The sequence below is a fragment of the Rhamphochromis longiceps genome, linkage group LG20, assembly GCF_057381845.1.
Source record: "Rhamphochromis longiceps isolate RC_006_pf linkage group LG20, R_longiceps_female_GT1.1, whole genome shotgun sequence".
NCBI lineage: Eukaryota > Metazoa > Chordata > Actinopteri > Cichliformes > Cichlidae > Rhamphochromis > Rhamphochromis longiceps.
Window position 1 is genome coordinate 1,756,720 of NC_140576.1, and position 20,405 is coordinate 1,777,124.

The 20,405-nt window shown below is 40.9% G+C and overlaps 1 protein-coding gene across 2 annotated transcripts in view; it reads left to right on the forward strand.

Moving 5' to 3' along the window:
* LOC146644576 (chemokine-like protein TAFA-2) overlaps positions 1 to 19,134 on the forward strand; it is a 98,286-nt gene extending 79,152 nt beyond the window's left edge. For both annotated transcript variants that reach the window (XM_085393657.1, XM_085393658.1), the window contains exons 3-5: positions 5,632 to 5,781; positions 13,433 to 13,557; positions 18,229 to 19,134. In XM_085393657.1, coding sequence (XP_085249783.1) covers positions 5,632 to 5,781; positions 13,433 to 13,557; positions 18,229 to 18,240 — 287 coding nt within the window. In that variant the 3' untranslated portion in view covers positions 18,241 to 19,134. The remainder of the gene's footprint in view (positions 1 to 5,631; positions 5,782 to 13,432; positions 13,558 to 18,228) is intronic.
* The last annotated feature ends 1,271 nt before the right edge of the window (positions 19,135 to 20,405 follow it).

Genomic DNA, 20,405 nt, shown 5'->3' on the forward strand with positions numbered 1-20,405 from the left:
TGTCGTGGCACCATGACTCTAGTTGTTGCACCTCTGTCCTATAGTTTGTCTCATCATTGTTGGATATAAGTCCGAGCACTGTAGTGTCATCTGCAAACTTAACAATGAGATTGGACGCGCAGGAGGAAATACAGTCATGGGTGAAGAGAGTGTATAGCAGAGGGCTCAGAACACACCCCTGAGGGGCACCGGTGTTGACCACAAGGGTGGAGGAGGTGTTCTTACCCACTCTGACACTCTGTCTACGGTTAGTGAGGAAGTCCACAATCCAGTTGCACAGAGAGGAGTTAAGTCCCAGTTGGTGGAGTTTGGGACGGAGTTTGTATGGCCGGATGGTATTAAAAGCCGAGCTGTAGTCTACAAAGAGGAGCCGTGCATAGGTGTTCCTGTGTTCCAAGTGCTTCAGTAATGTGTGCAGCACTGTGGCGATCGCATCCTCGGTTGACCGGTTCTCCCTGTATGCAAACTGGTGCGAGTCCAGGGATGGTGGAAAAGCAGCTCTGATGTGTTTAATGACCAGTCTCTCCAGGCATTTGGCGGGAATGGGGGTGAGTGCCACAGGTCTGAAATCGTTCAGACATGTGACATTTGACTGTTTTGGGATGGGAACGATGGTTGCTGCTTTGAAACAGGATGGTACCAGTGAACAGGACAACGAGGTGTTATATATAGAGGTGAAGACGTCCGCCAGGTCCGCAGCACAGTCTTTTAGCACCCGGCCCAACACTCCATCCGGCCCGGCCGCCTTCCTGGTGTTAATGCTCCGGAACACACGCCTCAGCTCATGAGTGCTCAGGACCGGAGCAGGGTCGGTTGAGGGAAGAGGGGACAGGACAGGGTCGGTGTTCTCCCTGTCAAAACGGGCATAAAAGAGATTTAGATCCTCAGCCAGAGTAGAACTGTCGGCTGAGGGTGATGGTGTTCTTCTTTTGTAGTCCGTGATAGCCCTGATGCCCTCCCAGACCTGCCTTGGGTTTGTGTTGTTCTCAAACCTGGCCTCGATACGCCTCCTGTGCTGCTGCTTGGCAGTCTTGATGCCTCTTCTCAGGTTGGCCCTGGCAGCACTGTATGCCTCCTGGTCCCCGGATTTGAAAGCGTTGTTCCTTGTTCGAATAAGTTGTTGAACTCCGTGTGTCATCCAGGGTGGATTATTAGGGAACACACGGAATCGTTTCCAAGTTGTTACATTGTCCACACAGAAACAGATGTAGTCCAAGACAGTGGAGGTGTAACTGTCCAATGCGACACGATTGTCAGTGTCCTGCACCTTGAATACATCCCAGTCTGTGCAGTGGAAACAGTCCTGAAGCATCGGAATAGCATCCTGCGGCCATGTTCTCACGGTTTTGGTTGTAATCCCAGTGCTCTTGATCTTTTGTGTGTATATTGGGTGTAGCAGAAGGGAGAGATGGTCTGACAGACCCAGGTGGGGATAAGCCTGGGCTCTGTACGCATTCGCCATGTTGGTGTACACCTGGTCCAACGTTCTATCTCCTCTGGTAGCACACTTCACATTACGGTGGAAATTGTGAAGTACAGATTTCAGGTCCGCGTGGTTAAAATCCCCAGCCGCAATAAAGACACTGTCCGGGTGTGCTACCAGGCTGTTATTGATGCTGCTGCTCAATTGTGCTAACGCTAGCTTAGCATTAGCATCTGGTGGAATGTAAACAGCGCAGATGTAAACGGCAGAAAATTCCCGAGGGAGATAGAATGGACGGCACTTTAACACCAACAGTTCTACCTCTGTACTGCACAGTTTTTCCGTTACCGTGACGTTCGTGCACCAAAGGTTGTTAATATAGATGCACAGCCCCCCGCCAGTCTTCTTACCAGAGTCCGCAGACCTGTCGGCTCGATAGGCGGTGCGGCCTGCTAGATCGATAGCCGCATCGGGAATGGCGCTGTCCAGCCAGGTTTCAGTGAAAATCATGCACGAACAGTTATTAAAAGTCCGTCGAGTGGCGATCTGCAGTCGTATTTCATCCAGTTTGTAACGGATTGAACGGGCGTTGGAGAGGAATATGATCGGGAGTGGTGGTTTAAACGGACTAGTCTTTAGCCGTGCCCACAGGCCTCCCCGTTTGCCTCTCTTCTGCCTCCGCTCGCAACGTCTCCTCCTGCGGCTTGCTGTTGCGGGTAGCCCCGGGGGTTGCTTAACGATCTCCGGGGGGGATGAGATACTCTGATGTTAGTTGAAGATCTCCACGGCTTAGTTGTAGTAGATCATCTCTGTTGTATTGAAGTAACCCCAGACTGTGTGAAATAATACACAGTACCACCAAAAGTGCAAAAGTGTAGGAGCTCCGGGCCGCTGCGTCTGTGCGCGCCGCCATCATTCTTTCTCCAAGTTTCAGTTATGCTAAATAGACTGGTACTCGTATATTATTCTTCTACTCCAACTGAGCACTCAAAGTGCTTTTTATTACAATCCTCGTTTACTCACATATTCATGCAACAGGCTACTTCACCATGCAGACTGGAGTTGAGAATGATTGGACGACCCACTCTACCTCCCGAACTTGGTGGTTAGTAAGCGACTGTTTGCAGACGAGTCAGTACCTTCCAGGATTACTGCTTTTTCCTTGTGGCTTTTCTGTGGTTTAGCAATTGATCTCACAGCAACTGCCAGCAACCTCTAGCAATCACTCACCAGCTGCTCCTCTAAATGGCGGTTGGCAGATGGTCACCAATCAGTCTCAAGCCCTGTGTGACTGGGATCAAAATCCTATTTTAGGATTTCACAGTGCGAGATAAATAAAGACGAATGCTGTCCATGTTATTAAATATGAAATCAGGACTTACAATAAAGCATCCTCAAAATTATGTCAAATAAACAAGTTATTCCCAGAAGATCTTTAACTTTTTTTCAGCAGTGTTACTACCACCGTTTCTGTTTAAACCACAAATAACTTCAATCAAAACAGTTCTAATAACCAAACTATTCGATCAGGGAGAGTCACTTCATATGTTTTCACCTTTGACGCTTTCTGTGTGTTCAATAAATAATCAGTAATTTTAAAACTATAAAAACATTAATGAAAACATGACTCAAATAAAGTAACACATAAAACACAGCAGTTTAGCTACAAGGCAAAGAATGAAGAAAATAAAGAAATGGCCTGCCAGAAAAAGAAAAAATCACTTCTGTCGTAGGTTTTACGTCAATCTTTATTTTACCATGTGTCTCAAATTATAATAATAACCAAATTAATTGAATTAATTAACATTAATATGTGTGTTCAAGACCCAGTGAACCTTTACATTCCTTCGGTAGAATCCACATCCCGACCACCTTTTACTCCCCTCCTGCTGAGCTCCGTGTGCGGCTGCTCTTACTAATGCTGAGTCAATTACTACTGCAGGTGCCGAGCCTAAAAATGGGCCAAGGGTTGTGTGCGCCTGTGGGGGGTTCAGTTAAGGTGTTTACTCTGTATGTGTTCATTTTCCTTGGCTTTGTATCTGTCAAGCTTCTAAGAAGAAGAAAAAACAATTAGTTCTACAAGAAGGAGAAGGGAAAATGGAAAATAAGAGTTATTCAAAGAAAGCTCTAAAGCCCACATGCAATCTATACACACTCCATGTATTCTGAGTTAGGGGAAGAAACTGTGAGGAAAGATGATGAAATGATTATGAACATTATGCAGTTGTTATAGGATATATAATGTAACATTTTAGGATGTATAATTATAAAATAGTTCATATTTGATGAGGAGAATGCACATCATCATGAAAGTCCATATAATTTGTGTTCTGGAGAACTTGACTGCATTGTGCAAATGTCTTTTGTCAACCCTCATTTCTTTATATTTTGCAAGGAAAATGGGAAACAGTCGAAGCGATTTAGTGAAATGTGCAAGCGTAAATGGAAATACAGCATTTTAAACTAAATAAAAAGAATCTCTAAAATGTTACTGCTCAAGACTGTGAAGAAAAGGTTTAAAGCAAACACACCATTAATTGTCTTACATGCAGTCTAACACAATCCAAAGTCGGTTGCTGATGAGGGGTCATGTTATACCCAAAATACACCAAGACCCAGTGGGCTTATGCGCACACTGTGTGAGTCAACAGAGGGAAGGTCAAGCGAATTGTCCTTCGAGGTGCCTGAATGTCCATCTGTTACTCAGCATTCCAACCAGTAACTACAGTAGTTTAATATTTGACTTGAGACTGAATTATAATTAATTTCTACAGAAGAATTTTTTTTTTTTGAAAAATCTCCAAATGCATGCAGATATTTCTTCTATAGGAATCGAAATATCAGTGCAATCTGTTCGGTGGCTGGTTTTGCACATCAAAGTGTTGGACTGATGGACAGCCAGATGGACAGATCAGTCAACAATTATCTTTACCCTTTGGCCTAACTCCTAGTGCTACAAAAAGAGAAATCTGAAAGAAAGATGAGAGAGAGATGGGAGAGAGACAGAGTGCTTTTCACAGAGATATTAATTGGACTGGGCTTTGCAGGACTGCTGCTTTGTCTTTTTCTCATCAACAGAGCAAATTAAGAACTTTTCAAATATTTGTTAGCCTGCTTAACATATTCACTGGGTCGTTCACTGCAACTTGCCTCATTTTTAAATGCTCTTTAAACAAAGTCATTGTTTTCTGCTTTAGTTTTCATTGCCATGCAGTGCGCACCCTTTGTTGCACCCTGGGCTGACTCTTTGTAATGGAAATAACTGCAACTTGCAACAACTGTTTGAAAAGCCAGAACACACACACACACACACCGAAGTTCACAGCTGAAAGACTGAACATGTATGTGCATTTGCTGCACATCACGCACACGTGAAAAACAAAGTCGAACGCATCTGAACACATGAGCAGATTCACTGTAATTACATATTGCGTGTAAGCTGTCAAACTTGCACACAAACAGTCGCACTGCATAGTTGCACACAGTGCTCCTGACAAGGCTTATTGTTTGTCCTTGACATTTTCATGTATTTGATGAAAGGCTGGTATGAAAGGGCCATGTGTTGGCATCACAAATCTTCAAATGTGGAGCGATTTCTTTGTTCCCTCTCTCTTAGCTGACTCAAGGGACTTCTGTGCTCGGGGTTGACTTGTTAATTAACCACATGGCTGACTGATTCAAATGTGTGTATAGAAATTTGCACACAAAGTGGTAGTTACAGGAGATGTGAAGGGACTTTCCAAATGTACCCTTCATTAGTACTGCAGCAAACTGGAAGTGCAACCAAACAGTATATGGAGAAACACTCATTATTATTCCTTCCTAAGTTACTATTTTAATAGATAGATAGATGGATAGAGAGATGGTCATAAATCTAAGCATAAACTGCATATTTTATGGCTCATCTTTAAATATGTTTTGCTTAATTTTTAAATGGATGGACGGATCAAATACTTAACTTGTCCTACAAGGTCAGAGATCCAAGAAGGTATTCTCAGTGCTGATATTTTTTTAATATCTTGTAATGGTCTGTGTTTGTCTGGGTCAGAGAATGATGTCCTTGTTCCCCAACATAGTTTACAAAGAGGTCATTAAGGGGAAGGGCAGACCAATTGTGATGTCCAGTTGTATTTCCTTGTCTTTTTCTATGGTTGCTTATGCGTTAAAGTTAGCAAACATAAAGCAAAATCTTTGTTTTTCATTCTCAGTGCATGTGAAGGCGGGGACGTGTGAGGTGATTGCTGCCCATCGCTGCTGCAACAAGAACAAGATCGAGGAGAGATCTCAGACTGTCAAATGTTCCTGCTTCCCTGGACAGGTCGCCGGCACTACTCGGGCCATGCCGTCCTGCGTCGACGGTAGGTGTCACTTTATTGGTGTTTGGGTATCTTTTGCGTGCGCTTGCGTAGTGCCGCTGCCTGATGTGCACCTGTTTTGAATGTTGGCTAAAATGCCTTAGTATGGATTTGAACTCATCATATGTTTTCTTTGTCATGCATCTCAGGCAGAGCACTAAAGTTCAGATTGCTTTAATCGACTCTGAAAGAAAAAAGTGAACACTGCATTAGCAGATGAGCACATTTATGAAGATGAGTGCTGACAGTCAGGCCACACGGAGGAGCAGTCAGTATCAGGAGAAGAGATGCTAGAGTTAGCAAGAGGTTATTTGAAAGAGACTTTGTTCAATGCAGGTGCTACATATGACCAAGCCCCCTGTGTGCTGCAGTAAACTGAAAAATCTAAGAATTGATACACGACCAGGTAAACCCTGATTTACGGGCCAAGGCATAGAAGCCATCAGTATTCTCTTGGCAGCGTTTCTGTGTACTAGTAGCCAGAATACTGACTAGAAATGCATGGAAGCAAAGTGAAGCCTTTCTCCCACTGCCCGTTTTCTGTGCTGTTTCAGCAGACTAATTTATTACATACACTGCCTCTGTCTGTTATATTTTTGTGATGAATTCAGAAACCTTCTGAATATGATGGATTGCGTGGGGTTATATTCTGAACACAATCATTTCAAAAGTAATTAAATGTTTGCTTCTCAGGTAAACCTTAAAGGTGCAAGAAACAAAAATCTGAACTATTCCAGACAGAAAAGGGAACGTCTTCATCGCAGTAGATAAAAAATGGAATCTTGTGTTGTTCCACAACTATACTACAGCGCCATGGTCCTGAATTATTGTCTATTAATGTAATGTTGATACTGAATGTACCAGACATATGTTAAACTGCTTTCATTCAACCTATTTATGCATGCATTATTTGCATTATTTATGTATGCACTCACACCAATCAACTAAAGTTTGGACAAATATTAGGGTTTTATCACAGAAAGAAGTCCACGCTGCTCCCTAACTTTAGGTGCTCCTGCTGCACAAACCCCAGTCTTGGTGTGAGATATGAGCATACATATTCGGCACATCTACAATCAAACCCAACCACCTCCTGCTGACTCCGATATATTTCATAAATGTGCTGCTTAATTTCCAAAGGTAATCCAGCAAGTGATTATCTTGCAGCTAAATTTAACAATTTAACTGTGAAGAAACTTAATTTGTAGGAGATGGGGTTGGACAAATTCTAAAATGGATTATAATGAAGCAGCTCAGGAAAAATGCACCATGAAGAGGAAATCTTGTGTTTTTGTTATTACACCGAATTTATCAGTAGTCAGCGTTATGTAAACATCAGAGGACTCCCAACAAGAATCTTGATAGCAAAAGATATTAATCTGCAGGAAGTATTATCTTTACGAAGCTCTTTTGTTCACTGCAAATGAGAAGTTGATTTTTTAGACACAAATGTATTTGGGCATTTTACCCATAAATGAGATTAGTGTTTAGTGATGAACATTCGAAGCTATAAAATATTCCCGTATGCCTGGAAACCCGTCATCCACTAATGCCTCTGTGTTTACAACATCAGTATCCAGCAGGCCCTCCAGCCTCGCAGAGTGGCACTTGATGAAATAACTGACCCAGTCTCCATTTCTCAGTTGTTTCTGGGTTTCGGGTGAGCGCTCAAACATGATGAAAGATTCACTTACAATACAACATGGCACAGTAAGATGAAGGGCTGGAATGGTGGAGTACATCTTACTTACTTATGGCACCACAGATATACAGTACCGTGAAAAAACTATTTACCCCTATTATTTCTTATTTTATTTTATTTATTTTTTTGCATATTTATCACACTTAATTGTTTCAGATCATCAAACAAATTTGAATATTAAACCTGAACCTGAGTAAATACAAAGCACCGTTTTTAATCTTTGAGTTTAAGGGAAAAAGTCATTACACCCTAAACCTGACAACTAGTTGTGCTTCACTTGGCAGAAAGAACTGAAACCTGTTTGGGATAAACAGCAATAAGGAACTGTGGCCCACTCTTCTTAGCAGAATTTTTGCAGAAAAACCTTCATTTTGTTTTTATTACTGAATTGTTCAAAGGTAGACTTGCTGTGTGTTTCAGATCGTTGTCTTGCTCCATAAACCAAGTGAGTTTGAGCTTCAGGGCATGAAATGATGGATGGGCAGGATTTTTGGTAGAGAGCAGAACTCCACTGTACGTACACCCAGGTCCTGAATCAGCCAAACAGCCTTAGACCATCACACTACCACCACCGTGTTTGACTATTGGTATGATGTTCTTTTTATGAAATGCTGGGTTTCTTTTCATTTTTAATGGTCAGAATGTTTTGTAGCAAATGTGAGATAAGCTTTTGTGTTCTTCTGGATCAGCAGATTTTTGCTTCCATGGTTACCAGTTTCTCCCAGTCTCTTTCCTATTGTTGAGTCATGGACACTGACCTGAACTGCGGTAAATGAGCCCTGCAGTTCTTTAGATTCTGTTCTGATTTCTTTTGTGACCTCCTAGATCAGTTCCCAGCAGGCTCTTGGATTTTTTTTTGGTAGGCTAGACCCTCCTGAGAAGATTCACTACTGTTTCAAGTTTTCTCCATTTGTGGATAATGAGTCTCGTTTGCTGGAGTCACAAAGCCTTAAAAATGGTTTTGTAACTCTTTTTAGACTGATACATGTGTGTCAGCTGTTTCATTAGTGTGTGGCACATTGTGTTTCTTTTTGAGCTCTTCTGTTTCACTGTGTCAAACTGGTTCTATTCTTTCAAAAGGCCTGGCCTGGTCAACGGCAAAAAACAGTTAATTCATGATTTAACAACAGGTAGGTTTGGCCAATAAATTCAATCATGAAAAACTGGATTTTGTATTTAATTGAGTTATTTTTGTCCTGCTAAACAAAATACTCATATTAACTCTCAGAGTTCTTTAACAATGATGACAGTCTTTAGAGTCTTTAGAGTGACAGTTAAAGAAAAAGGATTCATGACAACAGCTTTTATGTATTCACACATCCAGTCAGTCAGCTGTTTTTTCCTTTGACATTTAATCATGTTTTGTTTCTGATATGTGTTATATTTTCTGATGGTGTTTCATTATTTGTTTTTAACCTGAAGAATCTCAACAATCTCAGCTGGTTGTGGCTAATTAAATTCACATGATTCCTTTGCCCATGAAACCCATGCCTCGGGTAACTATCAGCATTTTAAAAATCTTTTTTCTATTGCTAAAAGTTTTATTTCACATTAGCCTGAAGGTTAATGGGATCAGTTGTCGTTAACAGCATCTCACTAATTATCTCGTGAGTTTTTATTTGTTCAAAACTGTGTAAAATGTTGAAAAAAATGCTGCACTTGCAAAATCGGTTTTAAAGAACGATGGTGATGTTGTCTTGCATAACATCACCAAATCATTAGCCCCTCCAGGAAAATGAATTATTTCCTAATTACTGTTAAACAGAGGAAGACATTTTTAACACAGCTTTTCCAAACATCTTAGTTTGTATTTTGGATCCAGGCGTTATTTCACTTTGCACACAGAAACAAATTTACTTTCCAAAAGCCAAAAACTACCAGGGTCAGAATTATTAGCACATCATTTATGTATCCTTTTTTATAGAGAACAGCCTGCTGTCGCTTGCTGTTGCAGTTTTCAGAAAGTCTTACATACATCTCCTGAGCAATCCCAGCCAATTCTTCTCTGCAAATCTCTCAAGCTCCTCCAGATTTGATCTTTGGTGGTCTGGCATGGACCCTGATGTTCAGTTCACCGCACAGATTTTCAGTGGGATCAGTCAGAGCTTTGTGCAGGTAGTTTTTTACCAGAAGCGACTTGTGTTTTGGGTCAATGTCATATTGGAAGAAAGAGCGATTGTTTGAAGTTTTCTTTCAATATATTCACATCTCTTTTTTTCTTCCTGATTCCATCCACCTCTATGAGATTCCAAACACACTGAAACATTACCGCAGCATAATACTCCCACCACCGTGTTTCACTGTAGTCAGAGAGCTCTAGTTTCATGTCATCTAATCAAAGGACACTTGAGTATGCATAATCTTTCTCCAAGTTGTCCTTAGTATACTTCAGTGTGGCGTGAAGGTGTCTCTTCTACAGAAGTGATTTTTTGCAGCCTCACACTCCATTCCTGTGCAGAGTTCTAGTGATTCAATTCAATTCAATTTTATTTATATAGCGCCAAATCACAACAAAAGTCGCCTCAAGGCGCTTCATGGATACAGAGAAAAACCCAACCATCATATGACCCCCTATGAGCAAGCACTTTGGCAACAGTGGGAAGGAAAAACTCCCTTTTAACAGGAAGAAACCTCCAGCAGAACCAGGCTCAGGGAGGGGCGGGGCCATCTGCTGCGACCGGTTGGGGTGAGAGAAGGAAGACAGGATAAAGACATGCTGTGGAAGAGAGACAGAAGTTAATAACAGATATGAATCAATGCAGAGAGGTCTGTGAACACATAGTGAGTGAGAAAGGTGACTGGAAAGGAAAAACTCAATGCATCATGGGAATCCCCGGCAGCCTACGTCTATTGCAGCATAACTAAGGGAGGATTCAGGGTCACCTGGTCCAGCCCTAACTATATGCTTTAGCAAAAAGGAAAGTTTGAAGCCTAATCTTGAAAGTAGAGATAGTGTCTGTCTCCTGAATCCAAACTGGAAGCTGGTTCCACAGAAGAGGGGCCTGAAAACTGAAGGCTCTGCCTCCCATTCTACTTTTAAATACTCTAGGAACAACAAGTAGGCCTGCAGAGCGAGAGCAAAGTGCTCTAATAGGGTGATATGGTACTACAAGGTCATTAAGATAAGATGGGGCCTGATTATTTAAGACCTTGTATGAATTCTGGATTTAACAGGAAGCCAAAACAGGAGAAATCTGCTCTCTCTTTCTAGTCCCTGTCAGGACTCTTGCTGCAGCATTTTGGATCAGCTGAAGGCTTTTCAGGGAGTTTTTAGGACTTCCTGATAATAATGAATTACAGTCGTCCAGCCTGGAAGTAATAAATGCATGAACTAGTTTTTCAGCGTCACTCTGAGACAGGATATTTCTAACTTTAGAGATGTTGCACAAATGGAAGAACGCAGTCTTACATATTTGTTTAATATGTGCGTTGAAGGACATGTCCTGGTCAAAAATGACTCCAAGGTTCCTCACAGTGTTACTGGAGGCCAAGGTAATGCCATCCAGAGTAAGAATCTGCTTAGATACCATATTTCTTCTTTGAGACTCATATTCCTAATTAAGTCATTCACGAGTGTCTTGGCAGTTTTTCTGGTGCCTTCCGATGTCTCTCACTAGTTTTCTTTCCAGATTGTGTGAAATCTTTCACTTCTTACCTCTGCCAGGCTTGTTCTGTGCTGTGTGCCTCTCTTTGAATTTCTTGATGATACTTCCGAATCCAGTTTTTGACACTTGGAAACACTGTAATAGATTTATATATCCATGTCCTGCTTTGTGAACACCAACAATTATTTTTCTAAGTCTAAACTGATTTATTTAGTTATTGCCATGATGCCTTATCAAGTGACAGCTCTGGCTGAAGTTCTTAAATAGAACATAATCTTCAATTTTAACTTGATTTTACAAGCTTTGAGCATCACAAAGTTAAAGCACATCATTGTACAGCAGGGGTTTGTGCTGTGGTGGGTGGTAATAATATTGTGTCAGGGTGGTAATAATATTGACCATGGTCTTTTTTGCTTTTTCTGCAATACTTCAGAGCAACCTTGCACACCTTTGCAAACCCTGTAAATTCTAAAGTTGCTATTTTTAGAGGTTTTTTTTAATGGTTATTTATTCTAAATGCTATAATGTTTAGAAATTATATAGTGAAAATCCCTTGCTCTTGGAAAAAAAACAACTTTAATTTTCTAGGGTGGCTAATAGATCTGTCCTCATTTGTATATCTAGTAGATGTGAGGATCTGTGTGGTCAACCACATGACAGATTAACTTTAAAAAAACAGAAAACAGCCTTTGATGCCGCCTGATTCTGGTTGAGTGAACAAAGAATGTTCTACTACATAAGAGATGTTTTAACAGCGATGCTCTGAGGCTCACAATGGTCTGCAGCTTGCTTTGTTTTCAGATTCATGAATCATTTATTGTTGGTGTGTTGAGGCAAAATGCAGCAAAGTGCAATAGAGGCAGACTTTTCAAATTAATTAATAATGACCAGTGTTGGGCAATTTACTTTGAAAAAGAAGTTAATTATAGTTACTAGTTACTTCTTCAAAAAAGTAACTGAGTTAGTAGCTGAGTTACAATATTCTAAAAGTAATTAGTTACTTGAAAAGGAACTATCGCTCTCTCTCGCCATCACTCCTAAAACGTCCTCTGTTTTTTGTTTTGTTTTTTGCTCATAAGCAGAGAGGTCTCGCTGCGCTGTCCTTAGACAGTAAACGTGAGGAAACTATTGAGGAATAAACAGGCATATATCTTGTTTATCATGACTGGTTTTACTGGCCCATCAACACAATTTATAAACTGGTATATGTCACCTTGTTGCTTTGTCTTTAAGTGGTCATGTGATTGGCTTACCACGACTACTTTATTCTTCCTCAGTCAACCAGCAGCACTCATATCATTATTTTGCCCCCTTAGCTCCAGGTGTTGTGCCAAAAAGTGATTGCTGCCTGGGGGAGCGCAGCTGCTAAACGCTGTAGCGCCCAGATTACTTACAGCTCCTTCCGTTAGGGCTGTGCGATATGACCAAAATCTCATATCCCGATATAAAACATCTAAATATAAACATACTTAATAAATATAATAATAAATATACTTTATTCTTCCTCAGTCAAACAGCAGCACTCATGTGATTGAGCAGAGTGAAGCTGACCCCCCCACCAACTTGAAACGTTTGCCCCCTGAGCTCCAGGTGTTGTGCTAGACAGTGATGGTGATCACCGTCCGCGGGAGCGCGCAGCTGCTTAAAGCTGTAGCGTCCAGATTACTTACAGCTACTTCCGTGCAGCTGATATAAGGTGCTGTGAGCTGAACACAGCTTCAACCATCTGTTTGTTGAAAAATAGTAACGGACCGCGTTTCCTTGTTAGTAACTGTAATGGCGTTGTAACGATAGGAATAGTAATTAGTTAGATTACTCGCCGTTACTAACGGCGTTACTTACTTCCCATCACTGATAATGACTTACATGAATTGAGTAATTTAAACATCCACACCAGTTTTTCAGTGAACTGGGACGATGTGGTCGCAAAAAGCATCTAGATCTGAGTCGAGTGATGAGAGGCCTTTGCAGAATTAATAAATGAAACAAGCTGAAATATAGTTTTATATTTTCCATATCATGTTTTCCACATTGGTTTTTGTTTGTTGAGGTTTGACTGGCGCTCTTTTGATTGCATAATCTCGCTGTGGCTTGTTCTGTATGGTGCTTCAATGGGCGCTGATTTGAGAATTAGTGCTTTCAACTGTTTATCTCAAAGCACCAAAGTCGTGTTATTATAACTGTACCGGATTGAAACCCACATTTATTTTCTGGAGGCTCTTTGTTCATGTGAAATTTTGGTGTCAAAATTCACACACGCACACAAGTCTTGGAAACACATGAAAGGACATGATTGCACTTGCATCTTCATCAAAGTTAAAATTAACTCTGTCTCTTCTTCTTGTAGCCTCCATTGTAGCTCAGAAGTGGTGGTGTCAGATGCAGCCATGCATGGAAGGTGAGGAGTGCAAGGTGCTCCCAGATCTGACAGGATGGAGCTGCAGCACAGGCAACAAAGTCAAGACCACAAAGGTTTGTGTGCACACTTTACGCGTCCTCTCTCCCTGCCGTGCCATCCATTCAACACATACATGCATGCACACACCTAGCCAGACCAACCACAGAGTGATCCATTTTCACCTCTATCACGTTAGACTATATCCTTCTCTTCTCCCTGCTTTTCTCTCTTATTTGTCTCCGTCCCGTCTTCTTTCTCCTTTCACCCAATATCACTTTTTTTTTTACCCAGTTTCTCTCTCTTTACTTTTCCTCTGGACTCATCTTGGCTCCAACATCAAACATTCTCTGAAGAAAAATAAGGCCAACAAGAACAAGGCAAATAAAACACACACGCACCCTGAATATGAATATCACAATTCCCTTCACTCTCACTTGCCCTGCTTCCCTGCGTCTGACTGGCATGCCATCTGACTCGATGCAAAAAGAACTCGCCACATTTGATACACTGGAGTGGTAAATGCCCTGGAAAATTTTTTTATGCTCTCATTCTTCCACAGCACGGTTTGTGCAGTGTGTGCATGTGCACATTCTTCCCCCCTGTTAAGTTTCATGTACTGGCAGTCTGTCTGTGTCTTTGTGTGCGTGTGAAAAGGTGTGAATGCACGCTATATATCTTCCTGCTCAGCCTACGTCTGCACCTGTTGGCTTCTCTTCAGTGGCTTGACCTGAGCAGGCTCTTAGCTGTCTGTCAGAGGAGAAAAATTTGTGCGAGACTCACCTCTTGTCACTGTACGCCTCTGTTTCTAACCTCCATCCTTCTCTCTGCCTTCTCACCTTCCATTATTCATGGCTCGGTGCAGACCTTTGTTTTCTGCCTAAATAATTGATTGAAGGCGTGGTCAGAGAGGAGAGATGCGTGCATCTCCGTGGTTGGGGGGAAAAAAGTGAGTGGTGAGAAGCGCTTAAGGCACACATGTTCTTCTCACGCCTTCCCAGACAGTGAACAGTGATGATTAAGAATTCTTTTGGCACTGCTTCCTCTGCTCACCTCTCACCTAGCTAAGTGGCTCGTGCCCCCTGAAGACCTTTTTTCCCCTTAACAGCCCCTCCTTACTTTTACCTTTTTTCCCTGATATCATTTTCAGTTCTTATCTTAAGCACAGATTTGTGTTGTACTGCTCTTATAAGTGTAACTGATGTTTCCTCGCTCAGTTATGTCAGACAATGTGACAAATAGAAAGAAGAGTCGTCTGGTTTGATTGGATAAAGCAGCACATGAGGTTTGATGCTATTTGAAGACAGTTAGATGTGTGAATGTGTGAATGTTGCTGACCAATCCAGCTCCAAAGTGGACATTTATAATTAAAGTAAACCAGTTTCAGGCAGGCACTGCTTCATCAGTGACTCTGTTGTAGTTTTAAGGAGCACAAATATTTGCTGTCTCTTGCATTCAGGTCTTTGATCAATGATCAGTGATCTATGTGTGTGTGTGTGTGTGTGTGTGTGTGTGTGTGTGTGTGTGTGTGTGTGTGTGTGTGTGTGTGTGTGTGTGTGTGTGTGTGCGCATCTGCACTATTTGAGAGCGTTAGCTGATGTGTTCACTTGATGATGAAGAGTGATTTTTTTTCTCCTCTCGTGTCGTACACTGAGGTCAAGATTCGCAGGCATCCAGATCAATAGCATCGAACGTTCTCTTATGGTCCCATTAAGACCTGCTCGTAAATTGAAATTGACGATAGAGTGTGTATGAGAGGGAGAGAGAGAGAGAGGCAGGGGGATATGGAGAAAGGAAAAAAGAGGCAGGAGGAGATGGATGAAAGAGAAAAAAATCAGTGGAGAGTGAAAAGAAAGGCAGAGGTGATGGGTAGATAAACGAATAACGAAAACACTTGGGGAAAAAAACAAGCATAACGGTCAGCAGACAGCAGAAGGTAAGAACACACAACAGGATTTGGCACTCTCTGTCATTCCTCCTACCTGGAGACAGGGGGAAGGAGGAGCGAAGGAGGGAAGAGGGAGGAGAGGAGGAGGGGTGAGAAGACAGCTAGATCAATGCCAAATAATATCATATGTATGAATACATGCGCATGGCTCAGTCTCCAAGCTGCAGAGCTGCCATAGAAAGCAAGGAAGGTGTGTTCGTCTTTGTGTAACTGCTCGTGCAATCGTGAACAAACAAGGACAACAATTTAGCAAGGAGTATAGGGTTTACCTACCTATATACTGCAGTGAGTGTACATCATACCGAGTAGATGTGGTGTTCTTTAAAAAAGACATTCAGTCACTTTAAACTTTGATAAGTGACCAGAATGGAAAAAAAACTGTAAATCCCTGAAGTGTGGCAGTCAAGATGTCACAAAACAAAACTGAAACATAAATATTAGTAATGGTACGTTAACTGTCTGCAAGCTAACTAAAGCTTGCATGCTAACTTATATTTAAGCAAGGGCAGTATTTACTTTGTATTTTGTATATATTTGTTTTCTTTTCTTTGTTATTTTTAAAAAGTTCTTCAGGAAGTTTGCAGTGAAGCAAAAATCAGATGTTTACTCTGAATACACGAACATTATGTGGGAGTAGGTAATTGATAATAGGTATTGATTTGTAAATAATTGGACATGGATAACTTGAACTTATTATATAAAAGAATATTGTGCAGGATAAATCTGACTCACTAGGCAGCTCATTCTCTTGACAATACTTTATTTAAAGATATAACACATCTTGGGGGTCAACTTGGAAGAAAGGCAGATTTGAAATGTAAAATTATATTTGGATGCATCTGTAATGTAATACAATGAACAAAGGCAGAAGAATTTTAATCACAGTTTTAAAAATAAAATATATTTTATGAAAGTTTGACCTTATGCGACCTTGAGTTAGAGGCAGAGTAATGTGATATTTATAAACCCCGTATTTCATTTCCTGCATATGTTGTCAGTGCAAACAAGCATATTTTTTAGTAGCTCTGTATAACAATATTACGAACAAGATATTTACCATAAAAGAAAGTTGTAGAAAAGTAATAGTTTAAATATTTATATAATAGCTTCTAGGTTATACGGCTTTCGTCAGTTTTTGACCTATAAATCATTGAGCTGACCTTGAAGACCTTGGTCGATGTAAGCCGAATTTAAATTGATTGTTAACATGACCCCACTCTACTCCCCTACAAATTTTTATTAGATTTCATTCAAAACTTTTCAGACAATTGTGTTTGCAGACAGAATGGCACCCACACAGTACACACACAAACACACAAATATAACCTCCTTGACGGAAGTAATTAATCCAGCAGCCAGCGATTTAATATGGTTATTTGTGTTTAAAAATAATAACCTTAGAAACGAAAGAAGACTTTTACCTTGTAATATAATTCAGAAAATGTAAGCTTTTGCTTTTCTGTCTGTCCCAAGTGTGGGTGACACTGCCTTGTAACACCCGACTGTTGGTTTTGTTATGTACAAGGAGACATTAATGAAAGAAAAACCAGAATATTTTAATTAAATTTGTTTCAGTTTGATTTGAAGTTGATTTTGTTCAATTCGCACACAAACTAAATCACATGTTACACAGCTTCTATGACTTGTGTCAAATGTAAATAAATGTACCGCTGAAGGAGACATCTGCCTTGTGGCCATGCGACTACGGTAGGCAGCTAAATCTTTGGACTAAGTACAAAAAAGGCACTCGTGGGTCTAAAAAGGCTTGTAGAAATGACACCCTAGCACTTCTTGTGTGCTTTCTAAATTGAGATCTAACTATCTAAATCCGCCCTTTAATTGGGCACAGAAACTGCAACCTACAGGCATATTTGAACAGGCAACTGGATGAACACCTAAAGGGACTTTGACTTTGCACCTTCAAGTATAGCAGGCAGAGAGATGCCGCGGTGTGCGTGCATAGTGAACTGGCGTGACAACAAACGCCTGCAGACTCTTTGATCCGGCACAGGAGTAGACGCCTGAAGGCAATGGGAGCAAACCCAGGAAGGGTGGCCTGGAGCCATCAAGAGTAGATGCAGTAGTTTCAATTGCCAACTTGGAAGAAACACTGCTCTGAGCTCTCTTAGTGATGGCTGGTATTTACACTTTGTTAGCTGGGACCCAGGTCAGACAAAAGAGTGTCTGCCCCATGAGGAAATAACAGAGAGACAGCATGTGTTGGGGCTAAGAGGGGAAACCACTGGGAAACTCAATAGGAGGGAAAGGCATGCAGGAAAACAGAAGAACCGTCTTGGAGAAGCTGGTCTATTATATGCCCGGCACTGGCAGTTATACAGCAGTTTGTGCCTGTTTGATCACTGGCTGGTAGAAAATGTCTTCTAATAGCTTGAAATAAACCAGAAGTGAGCGTATGAGCAAAGAAAAAGCGAAGATGGATCGCCGAGATAAGGAGGCCATGTGATTAGTGCAGCCGTCTCGACAAATAGACGAAATGACATGGCAGAGGGCCAAGTGCTGAGGGTGCGGCAGTGTGGGCTGCCTGCCACGATTCAAGCTTGTCTTGTTTACGTTCCAGAAGAGACAGAAACCGTGTTGGTCATGTTTTCCACCAATAAGAGACTCTTCCTGTATTTTTCCACATAGAAGCCAGCACTGCATTATTTAAAGCCTTTCACTGACATGTAAAACCAGCGCTGGCTCTGTTCTCTGTTCTCTTTGCTGTTTCACGCTGTTTTGAAACTTTTTGGGTTCTGTTAAAATGGTGACCTTTGACTCACTTCTTCCCTTTCTTTTACAGGTGACCCGATAGTCCCGCCCATGTCTAGAGGAGCGTTAGAGAACGGCGGTGGAAGTACTTACACAGCACAACGGACTTATAAAATCGTAAGGAAATGGACTCTGATGGACATCAGTGAGGAACCAGTGATTTTTCCTGTGGATATTCAAAAAACGATGACTGCTCGCCATCTTAAGCAGAGCTGAGTGTCCTCGGGCCTTCACTGCGAAAGACTCAGTCACCCACAATTCTTTACTGCTTCTGAAAACAAAGTGAACTCCAACCTAAATGGCACTTGATTAGATGATGAAAAAAACATCTTTACAACAAACTATATTCTTTATCTCTCTTCTATGGCTAAGTTGTGTTCCATATGCATACTGGGAATTGCAGAAACTTGACTCTAGACAGCTATTCTGTATTACAAAACTAGCTAAAAAGAGGGAGTGGATCCAGAATGCTTGCCTCATGTAGTCTGGATGACACATTTAAATTTAACTGTGCCACACATGACACATTTGATGCTGTCAAAATGTTTCTGAAACTGAACCTCTTCTTTATTCAGATTTCACCTCCATACGAATATTTTACCTTAAATAGTTTGTTGCTTACCACACATGCCATTTTTTAAAATGCAGAGACAGTTTGTCAGTCTTCTCTTTGCTTTTGTTTTTTGACAGAGGACAAAATCCTTTCAGGGGTGAGGTTAGACTAATACCAAGTAGATGTTACGGTATATTGAAAAATGTAAACGTGTTTAAACAAAAGAAAAAAAAAAGCAGTCCATGGAATCAAAGGGGCTAAAAATAAATCGATGCTCTAATGGTTTTAATATCTGTGTTTTTAAACGCCTGTTAACCGCTATTGAGTACATGTGTCAGTATTATATTAAATGAATAAAACCTTTCAAAAGAAAAGAGAAATCTCAGTCGTTTGCTTCAGCCCTCAGGGGGAAGATTATTCAAGTGCTTCTTGTCAGGACCCTCACAATACAGCTCACAATACCAAAGCTCTGAATTGTTTCTCAATGGCTGCACGGACCTGCTAGCAGTGCTGATAACATCAGCATGAAGTTAGCTCCCCCTGAAACCCTGAAATAACAGGAAACGCAAAACCGTGGCTTTGTAACTGCTGGTGTTAATTGAGTTGGCTTGAAGAGATATCATCAATAACTGGTAATTACTTTGCTGTTCACATAATGCATTAATTTTCATCGTGTTTATTTCCTGGAGCAAACAAACAGCTTCTTATATTAACAATTGTTTTGTCAAAGCTAAAAAAGAAAAGAGGAGCAACAAATACAGAACTGCTCCTCTCCGCAGGCGTCATCTGTGATCTGTAACTGACAACTTATTCATCAGGTCTACACAAAATCTCTGTATTTAGCTGTGTTTTTACCGCAGAAATTTTAGGCAGGCGAGGAATGAAAAAGGATATTTGTATGCAGCGCATATGAGCCCGGACTGCAAAAAACAAACTGTGCTCATAAACAAAATTCAGTGCTGAGATTTTGTGGCTCTGTTATTTGGCATTTTGTGAAATTCAATCAACAGGTGAGTATTGGCAGTGATATTATTCTATGAACATTATCTTGATACAGCTGAGTGCAACTCAAACAATAGCATAACTTGGCTGTTCTGCTGTATTTTCCATTTTGGCAGTGAAAGCACATCCTAGCCCAAATACCCAGTTCATGATCGTATAATTTCTCTTCTATCTACAAACCTACCATTCTGATACATCAGAAGCACGAGACATTATGCAATTAAAAAAGAAATGTTAATGCCCGAAACAGAGACTTTGATTTATGCAAGTACAACATTAAATTTATTGGAATCTGGTTAAATAATATTTACTTGAATCACATCCATTCAGTTTTTACACACCACGTTTCCTTAATGATTACGATTTTTGAATAAATAAACTGATTTTATAAGCTTCAGTAACATTTTACTTAAAATTATTGCCTCATGTTTACTGATTATATATGAGGTACTGTGCAAATCTCTTAAGCCACCATTCAATGTCAACAGGAGCTTGAGCATGACATTCTTGAGCAGTAGTTTTCCACAATCTTTGGACACCTTGTTGCAAAAATACATAATTAGCTCCTATTTCTGTGGTTGAATCAATGAAAAACATCAAACATGACACAGTTTGACACAACTATCGCACCGAAACGTGTAATAGTCATGCCA